We start from the raw sequence: 12,289 nt of genomic DNA on the forward strand, positions 1-12,289 counted from the left end.
TTACAGGTGTGAGCCACCGTGCCCAGCCATGTATATGTAGTTCAAAACATATTGCATAAGATATATATGTACAATTTTTATTTGTCAATTTAAAAAAGAATGGAGACTTAGGACATGGGGTGTTCTTAAACAGGAGTGTGACATTCAGTCTTGTTTTAGAAGAATCCTATTTGGAGGCTGTATAGGGAGAGCAGGTTGGAGTGGGGCGACTTTAAGAGGTTCATGGTGACCTTGGCAAGTACAGATTTGATGAAATGATGGGGGTGGGGTCAGGGAAAGGCAATCCCAAATCTTGGACTTTCAGATCATTGATTTTTTTTTCTAATGTCTTGTGATCTTTTTCTTTTACCCACTTCACCATTATGTGAACTACCTCAGAACTGCTTATTTTAAATATCCTGCTTTTTGACCATCATTTAAGAAAAAATATTTCCAACAAACCTACTTTAGCATCTCCACTTCAAAAAAGTCTTTACTTCCAAACACTGACCCTATCACTTTTCATACACATCAACCACCCGCCCACATCCACCTCTGGTTCTTGCTGCTTTCTTTGTTGAGCTTAATCTGTGTTCCTCCCCTAAACCTCTACCCAATGTACCCCCAATCCTCTTGCCATTTTCTCCTTTTATTGTGAATATTGTATATGTTATTCCCCCTTTCCACTGGCACCTTCTCACAGCATTTAAACTAAAGTCTCTCCTATTTTAAACAACAGTCAGCCAGGCATGGTAGCTCATGCCTGTAATCCTAGTGCTTTGGGAGGCTGACACAGGAGGATTACGTGAGGCCAGGAGTTTGAGACCAGGCTGTGCAACATAGCAAGACCCTGTTTCTACAAAAACACTTAACTTATATATATATATATATATATTTTTGAGACAGAGTCTTACTCTGTTACCCAGGCTGGAGTGCAGTGGTGCAGTCTCTGCTCACTGCAGCCTCTGCCTCCCAGGTTCAGGTGATTATCCTGCCTCAGCCTCCTGAGTAGCTGGGACTGCAGGCACATGCCACCATGCCTGGCTAATTTATTTTTGTATTTTTACTAGAGATGGGGTTTTACCATGTTGGTCAGGCTGGTTCCAAAATCCTAACCTCAAATGATCCTCCTGCCTCAGTCTCCCAACTTGCTGGAATTACAGGTGTGAGCCACTGCCCCCGGCTGAAAAACTTATTTGGATGATGTTATGGGTACCTGTAGTTCCAGCTACGTGGGAGGCTGAGGTGGGAGACTCACTTGAGCCTGGGAGTTTGAGCCTGCAGTGAGCCATGATTGTGCCACTCCACTCCAGCCTGGGTGACAGAGTGAGATCCTATCTCTAAAACAAAACCAAACTATTACATAACCCCAGTCTTCCTTTCAGGCCATACTCCCTCTATCTCCTGCCCTTTCTCCTTCCTTTCACAACCCTGCTTCTCAAAAGAATTGTCAACCTTTGCTGCCTCAATTTTTTTGTTTGTTTTTTTTATTTTTTGAGACAGAGTCTCACTCTGTTGCCCAGGCATGATCTCCGCTCACTGCAACCTCTGCCTCCTGGGTTCAAGAGATTCTCCTGTCTCAGCCTCCTGAGTAGCTGAGACTATAGGTGCCTGCCACCACGCCTGGCTAATTTTTGTATTTTTAGTAGAGATGGGGTTTCACCTTATTGGCCAGGCTGGTCTTGAACTCCTGACCTCATGATCCACCCGCCTCGGCCTCCCAAAGTGCTGGGATTACAGGCATGAGCCATTGTGCCTGGCCTCCTGCCTCAACTCTTTACCTCCTCTGGTCTCCTGTTTATGTAGAAATTGAAGTCACTGATTATAATGACAAATAGTTGTTGAAGATGATTTAAGTACTAAACCCTTCAATAAATAGGGGTAAAATGGGGCAGTAGCGAAAAGGTCAGTAGTTGGGACACTTTATCATCTTAAAGAGAAGGACCATTCAATCATGATCAGCATTGGACAGCTCATTGACACCAGAGTGAAGAGCTCAAAGCCAGATTTACATTAAGAAAACTAATGTGGGCCGGGTGTGGTGGCTCACACCTGTAATCCCAGCACTTTGGGAGGCCAAGGTGGGTGGATCATGAGGTCAGGAGATTGAGACCATCCTGGCCAACATGGTGAAACCCCATTTCTAGTAAAAATAAAAAAACTAGCTGGGTGTGGTGGCACGCACCTGTAGTCCCAGCTACTCAGGAGGCTGAGGCAGGAGAGTCACTTGAACCCGGGAGGCAGAGGTTGCAGTGAGCCAAGATCGTGCCACTGCCCTCCAGCCTGGTGACAGAGCAAGACTCTGTCTCAAAACAAAAATAAAAATAAAAACAACCCCAGAAAGCAAAAAAAACCAAAAACCCAAACTAATGTGATGTTTCTTCTATGACAGTTGTGAAGCAAACCATATGTATGTGTGCATATATGTGCATACTGTCACTTCTATAACATTGTGTGTATATTGTGTAAGAATAAAATTATGTCTAGAAAAGAGTTCACAAGTGTTAACAGTGATTACCACTAAGGCCTAGGATTTGAGAAATCTTTACTTTCTTTTTAGAAAACTTGAATATTCTTTGAAAATGTATATCATTCTTGAATTCAGGAAGATGTAAAATAATTTTACATTTTGGGGGAAGCTTTTAATGGATTGTTTTAAAGTGACCTTCGTTCTTACCTTGCCTCCATTTTAAACTGCATGTCTAGTAAGAAAGAGAATAGAAATAAAAAAGGGTTGGTGGCTCATGCCTGTAATCCCAGCACTTTGGGAGGCCAAGGTGGGCAGATCACGAGGTCAAGAGATTGAGACCATCCTGGCCAACATTGTGAAACCCTGTCTCTACTAAAAAATACAAAAATTAGCTGGGCATGGAGAGGTTGCGGTGAGCTGAGATCACACAACTGCACTCCAGCCTGGGCGACAGTGCGAGACTGTCTCAAAAAAAAAAAAAAAAAAAAAAAAAAAGAAGGGTGATGGGAAGTGACTTAATCTTCATGTATGGTTGGATCCTTAGGTTCAAGCAGGTAGCTGAAAATCAATTGTAGGAAGACACTTACGTCACACCTAGGCACAAACCCAAGTGTGGAGACCCTTCCTACTGCATGCAGTCAGAACATGAACCTGCTTTTAAGTTTTTGCTTCCCTGGAAAAAATGAGAATATTGCAATAAATTTGAATAGCAAAAATTAAACAATTGTAGCAATATGTCAGATAACTTAAGCTTCTCCAGCAAAGAAAAAAAAACAATTGTCCTTTAGGAAAAAAGCAATGTCTAATTTGTTACATTGTCTTTACAAACCATTCATTAGCGTTTATGTCAAGAGCTTGTTTCCGTTATGGTCAGAGTAGTTAGATTGTGAATTATGGGCTTGAAAGGGAAATGTATTCTTTCAACTGCTGGAATCTAGCACTTGACTTTTCTCATACTGAAAGACTATTTTTCCTTATTTAGAAAATTTCCTCAGGCCTTGGCTAAAATATTTTTAAAGATTTGATCCTTTAATAAAGAAAATAAGCTAGGTGCAGTGGCTCCTGCCTTGTAATCCTGGTGCTTTGGGAGGCCAAGGCAGGAGGATTGCTTGAGGCCAGGAGTTTGAGACCAGCCTGGGTAACATAGTAAGAATTTGTCTCTACAAAAATTTAAAAAAATAGCTGGGCATGGTGGTACATGCCTGTAGTCCCAGACACTCTGGAGGCTTAGTGGGAGAATTGCTCGAGTCTGGGAGTTTGAGGCTGCAGTGAGCTGCAATTTTACCACTGTACCCCAGCCTAGGTGACATACTGAGGCACTGTCTCCAAAAAAAAAACAAAACAAAAAACAAAAAACACTATTAAATCGTATACAGAAAACAATTAGCATACATTCACGTATGAGTGCCACTTCAGGAAGACAAACTCAAAGTAGAAATGTACAGTCTTCCATTCACATAATGAATATTTCGGCACCAATTTTGTTTGCGGCATCAAGTTGGGAACTGGGAATAATACCATGCTGAATAAGACATCAGTTCTCGTCTTGAGAAAATCTTAGTCTAGTGGAGGTCAGAATGGTCAGTAGGCAGTTACTTATAGAGTAGTACCTGCTTCACCTGGGAATTCACAGGGTGCTTCCATGAGTGCAGAGGGGCTCCCACACCAGTATTTAAGGGTAAGGAAGACAACTTGGAAAAGTTCAACAGAACTTCTTTACTTTATGCATGACCTTAGTATAAAATTTAAATCTTTACTTTGGCCTTTACTGGCAATATTTTAAGTTGCTACTAAGTCGTGCCACTTAAGATATGGTGGGTGGCATTTTTTATACCCACTGTGACTTGCATGGACACTGTTGAACCTTTACATGTGGTATCTGGAGAATACATAGGAATCAGGAGAAAGGGGTGGGGAGAGGGCAAGGACAAAAGAAGGAATGACATGAGAAATAGTGCTAAGATGAGTGACCACACTTGTCACTAGACAGCACTGAATATGGTACTTTTCTTTTCTTTTCTTTTTTTTGAGAAGGAGTCTCATTCTGTCACCCAGGCTGGAGTGCAATGGTGCGATCTTGGCTCACTGCAACCTCCGCCTCCTGGGTTCAAGCAATTCTCCTGACTCAGCCTCCTGAGTAGCTGGGATTACAGGCGCGCACCACCATGCCTGGCTAATTTTTGTATTTTTAGTAGAGACAGGGTTTCACCGTGTTAGTCAGGATGGTCTCAAATCTCCTAATCTTGTGATCCACCTGCCTCGGCCTCCAAAAAGTGCTGAGATTACAGGCGTGAGCCACTGCGCCTGGCCAGTGCTGAGCTTTTCATAATAAACTATAGGTATATGGTTAGGCTAGCATAAATGGTTTCTAGTGAGTTTTTGCTCGGAATACCATCTATTCTTCAGAGTAGCTACGAGGGCAAGGAAGATTAAGGTGCTTGACACCACACTTAGTAATTTTTTTATCCGTAACACTTTAAACATTTTAATTGGAAATCATTTCAAACTTACAAATAGGGTTACAATGATAATACAAATAATCCTTGCTTCATTGACTTATTTCTCTCACTCTCTCACATTCTCCCTCATACGTGTGTGCACATGCCTGGGTAATTTTGTTTCTCAATCATTTAAGAATAAGTTGCACATATCGGCCGGGCATGGTGGCTCATGCCTGTAATCCCAGCACTTTGGGAGGCTGAGGGAGGTGGATCACGAGGTCAGGAGATCAAGACCATCCTGGCTAACAGTGAAACCCCGTCTCTACTAAAAATACAAAAAAATAGCCAGGCGTGGTGGCGGGTGCCTATAGTCCCAGCTACTCGGGAGGCTGAGGCAGGAGAATGGCATGAACCCTGGAGGTGGAGGTTACAGTGAGCCAAGATCGCGCCACTGCACTCCAGCCTGGGTGACAGAGCAAGACTCCGTCTCAATTTTTTTTAAGTTGCATATATCATAGTCTGTATTCCTAAATACACCAGTATATACTTCTGTAGAAGATACTTTTACATAAATGCAGTAACTAACTTCAATATATTTAATATTGACATAATACTGTTTTCTAAGCTACTATCCATATTCCAATTTTGTCAGTAACTTCAATGTCCTTTATAGCAGTGGTCCCAAACCTCTTTGGCACCAGGGTCTGGTTTTGTGGAAGACAGTTTCCTACGGACCAGGGTTGAAAGGGGATGGATGGTTTTGGGATGATTCAAATGCATTACATTTATTATGCACCTTATTTCTATTATTACATTCTAATATATAATGAAATAATTATATAATTCACCATAATGTAGACTTAGAAGGAGCTCTGAGCTTGTTTTCCTGCAACTAGACGGTCCCATCTGGGGGTTATGGGAGACAGTGACAGATCATCAGGCATTAATTAGATTCTCCTAAGGAGTACGCAACCTAGATCCCCTACATGTGCGGTTCACAATAAGGTTTGCGCTCCTATGAGAATCTAATGCCATGGCTGATAAGACAGGAGGCAGAGCTCATGCGCTAATGGGAGATATGGGGAATGGCTGTAAATACAGATGACGTTTTGCTTGGGTCACCTGCTGCTCACCTCCTGCTGTGTGGCCTGGTTCCTAATGCCCAGGAAGCTGGGGACCACCTGTTTCACATTTTCTTCTCCGATACAGAATCCAGTCTAGGATTAGGTACTGCATTTTGTTACCATGTCTACTTAGACTCCTTTAATTTGGAACACTGCCACATCTTTTTTTTTTTTTTTGACATTGACACTTTTTAAAGAGTCCCTTTTATTGTTCATAGTATTAAAATACTAGATAACCTGTTAGTACCTGGCACAGGGTTAGTACTTATTTATTGCTTGATCTTGAAGACAGATATGCCTCCAAACAGGAAAGAAAAATGATTGGTAAATGTTCATCTGGGCTGTAAGCACTGTTAAAAGCTGTCTACTTTGCCTTAACTAGTAAAGCATATCCCATGTAATCATTTTTCAGAATTAAATACTATTTTAATATAAGGGTATCCAACTCTATTTTACATTGTTGCCTACTCATTACAACATTTCACTGATTTAGTTATATAGTTCTCTGCTTTGGAATTTTAACTTTATATGGAATTTAAAAAGAAGACTTTGTCAAAACTAGCCATGTCTCCTGATTTGCAAGTGAAGCAACCAAACAAAGAATAGAAAGCACTTCTGGGTGAAATTTAACCTTTTGATCAGGAGATTATATAATAGACATTTCACATAATTTAGGTGAGAATTCCAGTCTTATGGCCAAAACATAACTATTATTATGGGGAAAATGGACATCAAGTACATGTTAGAAAATTACTTCTTGTAATTCTGCACAGTAAATAAGACTCCAAAACACACAGGCTGCACAAATCTCAATGAAGTGCAGAATTATATTGAATGCTAGGTTAAGGACCTTACCCATTTGACACTAATCTTATTTTGGTGCTCATAGCACAGAGTCCATCAACACCTGATTATCTTCTGTATGGATGTAGATTTTCTAATCTTCTTTTCTGTGTAAATCTTACCATTCCACCGCAAACAGATGGCAGGAATGTTTTACACAGTACTTTTCTTCAGAGTGCAGTGTACATGGTTGCCATTGAACCAACACTGATAGTTCTGCCAGAAGTAGGAATTGATAGAAGTGTTGCAACACAGACAAACCTGAGCCTCTAGTCCCAAGTCCCCTACTTAGCTGGCAGTGTGGCCTTGAGTTTGCTAAGCTTCCATTTTCTCATCCATAAAATGGGAATAATGGTAGTTCCTGCCACGTAAAGGCAGTATGAGGTTGGCATAAAAGCTTTGAAATGAAATAAAACAGGGCTTGTGAGATGGGTCTAGTTTGGCCAACATTTCCAATTCTACATTTCAGTGTTCAGCATATTAACATGCTTTTAGGTGGTTTTTGTGTTTCCAACTGCATATATCTCATCATTCATGAGCTGCTCAGTTAAGAAAGTCTGAAACACCCCTAAAGATGGCAACATGAAATAAAGCCATCTTTGAAGCACCCAAAATCACAAACAGGGCCTTGCCCAAGGTTAAGTCATGATTCTGCAGGGAAACTATGCATTGCCACAGTATACAGGGACCCCAAACTGGCTGGTGTGAAAGTCATCCTTTTATAATAGAAATGGAGTCCCAATGCTCTAAATCCTACACAAATCACTTGGGGAATCTCTTTAAAATGAAGATTCTGATTTAGTAGGTCTGGAGTGCAGGCTGAGATTCTGCATTTGTAGAATGTGTTTAGTGAAATATTTTGATGCTATCATTCTAAAGACCAATGATAAATACACTGAAACTTTATTAAAAGGTCAGGGTATATAGAAAACAAAAGGCATGTTTACAAAATTATTTATTTACATCTTAAGCTCACATTAAAATCTTTCTAGGATAGAATGGCTAAGATGAAATATACAAAGCTGATATAAACACATAACTCATTAATCTTTATCTGAACAGAAATATAGAGATGGCTTTAGATAATTTGTTTTTCCTTCACAAAACCAATGTTCCCTTAAGTCATGCCATGATAATGTCTCCCCATTAAGAACTTAACTTGTATTGCCCAAAAAAGCTGAGAAGCAAAAAGCTAACTCTGATTTGTTAAACAGCTATTCATATGCCACAAAACCAAAACTATTTTACAGTGCTGAGAGGTCCAGATAGGTCCAAACGTGATGATTTTTAAATGAGTGCTTTGGTTAATTAGGCTTTGACTTGGTTTTTGGCATTACTTGTAAAATTATTTCAATGAGTCACTACAGGTAATCCATTCAAAACATGACTTGCTTAATACTATCACAAAGCACTTAGCCTTGCCTTGACTGGAAATACCTTTAAGATGCTGACAATAGCAACAATTTCTCTTTTCCTTCACTCAGCAAAAGAAATCACATAAATCACAAAATAAAAAATTCATTTCTCACATGTTAAAAAAGCAAAGTCTGCCATAAACCCTTAGAAGAAGAAACAGTTTCTCATAATATCTGCCCTGGGTATTAGTGCATTATTAAAATACTAGACCTGTAAGATCTCTTCCTATGCCTTGGAAGCCTATGACTTCATGATCTGCTCATGAAAAATATGCTGAAGGCTAAATATGCAATGCATTGGAATTTCTGGGGAGAAATTCATATTTAAAACAGTTTAAAAAATCTGGATTTAGTAAGAGTTTTAGAAAAATAAATAAAACTGTGGTTCTACTTCTCCCCTTCTACTATCCCTTCACAAATCTGAGCTTACGTGCAGGCTTCTAAAAAGCAGAAGTGAGCAAAATAGGATGAGAGAGGTGGGTTTTACTATCCACATTTTCCTTTTCTTAGTGTAACGTATTATCTCAAAGGCAAACTTGATTCCCTTTTCTTGAAACGAAGATCCCATCTTCTGAGACGATCTTAAATGTTCTTAAATCAAAAAGCTTAAAAATCAGTGCTTTTAATAAGCAACTAAATGCCTATAAAATATATAACTTACTATTTTGAAGAGTGCTATTGTAAAGTTTGAAACAAGATCTAAACATATTTTTAAGTTTACATTTAATGTCTTTAAAAGGTCTTTTAAAAGCTATAAGCTCTATTATAAATCGCCAACTAAATTATAAATTGCCACTCACCTTCTTAAAAACTGTTGCACAAATGTATACATTTAAGGTATCTGTATATTTCTCATATTGATCTTTTTCCCAATCTCATAAGTGAGATAAAACGAGAAATTAAGCACCTAGATGTTGGTTAAATTCATTTGAGCAGCATTTTGATTTTGAATAGAGATTCTAAATGTAGTCTAAACTTTCCAGAAAGTCATATTTACATTCATTGTGCATGTTATATACACATAAATACAAATTTATAGGAAATAAACAAATTAACCTACACCTATCATAGTGTAAAAGACAAAAATTAAAAATACAACAACTGTGATCACATGCTAAGGCCAGCTATCTGGGAAATATTATTGTTCAGTTCCAACAGCAATAACCTTGAGTAACTTGACACATATCACATAAATACACTACAGGTACTTAGTTTATTTTTGTCCTTAGCCTAGGCCAATCCACAGTTTTAAGTGAAACAATTTTCTGTGAAAGCTAATGCCATACAAGTAGTTAAACACTTACTAGAAATGTTTGCACTGCAGAAGAAAGAACTAAAGAAGGCATGATAGCAGATGTCAAATATTTTGAAGTATAATTATAGGGAAGGATTAAAAATAACTCTTTATCCAGGGGGAAGTCAGCGCTTTCTGACAAGAGCTGTGCAAAAATTCAATGGTCTGCTTCATCAGTGTGAACTCCCAGTCCCACAAAAAACAGTGCCTTGTTAAGGCTCTTGTAGTGAGGCTTCCTGGGTTGACCGGTGAGACTCATAAGCCCCAAGAAACCCTGAAGTTCCCTGATGGAAATTATTTTGTTGAGATTGAGTTTCTGACATGATGACTTCTTGGGCAGTTTGCTTTCTCTTGTGTTCCTGCCTGTAAAGCAGTGCTTGATTTTGCTGTTACACCTTTTGTAAATAGATGGGCTTGGCCCTCCAGGAATATATCAAAGCGAACTTTTCGGATTATTGTCTCATGAAAACAAGCAGGTTGTTGTGATGAGCTTGGATAGTGCCCTGCACCTAGTAAGTCTTCCACCAACTGCTGGCGGAAGTGGCTAGAAGCAGAGATTATAATTGGAAGAAAAAAAAGGTTACCGAATCTAAAATGTTGACTGTTCTATAAAGTTTTGATCTTGAGCATGAGTGGAAAGTCCTATTTGGCACTCCTTGACCTCAGGTGGCATGCCAATGATTATCACAGTAAGAAATTCTTAGAATCAGATTTGAGGTATAGAAGGAATAAGAAACACAGAAAATTTTGACCTATATTAAACTCTTCTATAAGTCAGGTTTTTAACCCTAAAATCAAGGCCTTTTTTTCCCCAGAATATTAAACTTACTAAAAATGTAGAAATAAAAATTCTACTATGGCTGTAAATATATAAGACAAATAAATGAGGTCACATGGTTTATACATTTCAAATTCTTAGAGAGGCCCTACAGTAGTTCAGGAAGACAGTTTACAGTATTGTTCCCTGAGTTCTTGAGGCAACCTCAAGTAAATTCATGAACTCCAAGATTTGAGAGACAGAAAACCTATATGGTCTGCTTATCCCTCTTTTCTAAGAGTAGCTATTTACTCCAAAGTGGTTTGTTCAGTGCTTTCCCTATAGTTCAACTGCTTTAATTATGTGGCTTTATCTGTTTCTTAGAAGACCAGCTCCTCAAATGAAACTTTTAAGAGAAAGAAGAAAAGGCTGTTTAAAGCAAGTAAGCTTTTAACATTAGTTAAGAGTGCAATTGAGTAAATCAGTTCTAAATCTATAATACAAAAAGAGTGGTAATACTGTCACAGGTGTTAGAAGGTTAGAATTCTACAGATTTAGGTTTGTCTGACCTCAGTGGTTAATAACCACTTAATAAGCCCTGCCTCCTAACCAATTATACTCTACCAATTAATTGTCTACCAATTCAAAGAACCAAAACTATTACAATGACTTTCCAGTATTTAAATATGTAAGAACACCTAAATTTGGTTTTAAAATAAAGTTTATAACAACTATTCTCATCAGATCTCAAACTTCAAATATTTAGACTTTACACATAGATATGTAATAATTAAAAAAAAAAAAACCCCAAACCACGAAAACTCATTCAAAACTGGTATTTTGTAGGTTCTTGAATTGTTTTCATATGTCCACATTCTTGGTGGCTATTAGAATTTTAAAATAAATTCAAATCTTGGGAATAATTTAAATAGTGAAATATGTGAGTATTTATTTTCAAACTCCCGTAAGGGTCTATTTAGAAAAACTAATTATGATAAATGGAAACTCCAGTTCTGTTTCTGGCAGTTTTAGGTTAGGCTTAATTTTAACTTTAAGTTGAGAGCCTACTGAAATGTTCATCTATTTCAGTAAAGTGCACAAATGTGAGTGTACCCTTTGGTTTGGCTATGACCTCAAAGGAGGTGTAGAAGTCAATGGCGCTGGTGTCAGATTCCTAACTATATTACTGAGGCTGGCAATCTTCTCCTCCAGGAGGTAATTTTTCTTCTCTGCTGTTTTCTGTCGCTGTTCAGTCACTTCCAGAGCTTTCAACAACTGGGCATTTTCAACATACAAGTCCTTCACCATTGCGTCTGCCTTAGTGTTCTTGCAGAGCTAGAAACAGAACCAGAAACATCTTGACTCCATTTCTGTAACTCTTCTTAAACCTTCAGTTTAAGGTCTGACATAAGGACAGTTGTTTTATAAAGGCAAATCACTTCTTATAATTATATTCTTTTATTTTACAATATAGCTTTAACATCAGACTTGGCATCAGGGACACCATTGGAACAAATCCACTTTTTCCAAGCTATTTCTTTGCATGAGATGTTTATGTAAGTTACTAATAGAACAGATTGATATTAGATGGCACCAAAACAAAAGGTTTTCTACCTAAATAGGCATTATTTATTTATTCTTTAAAAATATCAAATACTTTTATCACTTAAATTCCTGAGGTGTCAGGTGTGGACTGTTTAACTCTGCTTGTAACAACAGATGCTTGAACTTACCATTCATAACTACAACCCACTGATTATTTTAAAATTTAGCTCATGTATTATAACAGAGACAAGATTTGGGCAGTTACTTCTCAACTGTCTTTGTTTTGTTTTTGTTTTGTTTTGCATGGGGCCTTGTCTCGTCTAATCTTTATAGTTAGAATATATGGTCTAGGTTGGGGTGGGAAAACTTGTTAGCAGCCTTGGGATACTTTCATTGTTGTTCTGGTTAATATTTTCCAGTC

At 38.4% G+C, this 12,289-nt stretch overlaps 1 protein-coding gene across 6 annotated transcripts in view; it reads right to left on the bottom strand.

The window, feature by feature from the left end:
* Positions 1-7,797: 7,797 nt before the first annotated feature.
* Positions 7,798-12,289, bottom strand: part of NIN (ninein) — a 110,600-nt gene continuing 106,108 nt past the window's right edge. For all 6 annotated transcript variants that reach the window (XM_054447655.2, XM_054447653.2, XM_063651219.1 and 3 more), the window contains one exon: positions 7,798-11,658. In XM_054447655.2, the coding sequence (XP_054303630.2) occupies positions 11,449-11,658 (210 nt within the window). In that variant the 3' untranslated portion in view covers positions 7,798-11,448. The remainder of the gene's footprint in view (positions 11,659-12,289) is intronic.

The sequence above is a fragment of the Pongo pygmaeus genome, chromosome 15 (genome assembly GCF_028885625.2).
Source record: "Pongo pygmaeus isolate AG05252 chromosome 15, NHGRI_mPonPyg2-v2.0_pri, whole genome shotgun sequence".
Taxonomy (NCBI): Eukaryota; Metazoa; Chordata; class Mammalia; order Primates; family Hominidae; genus Pongo; species Pongo pygmaeus.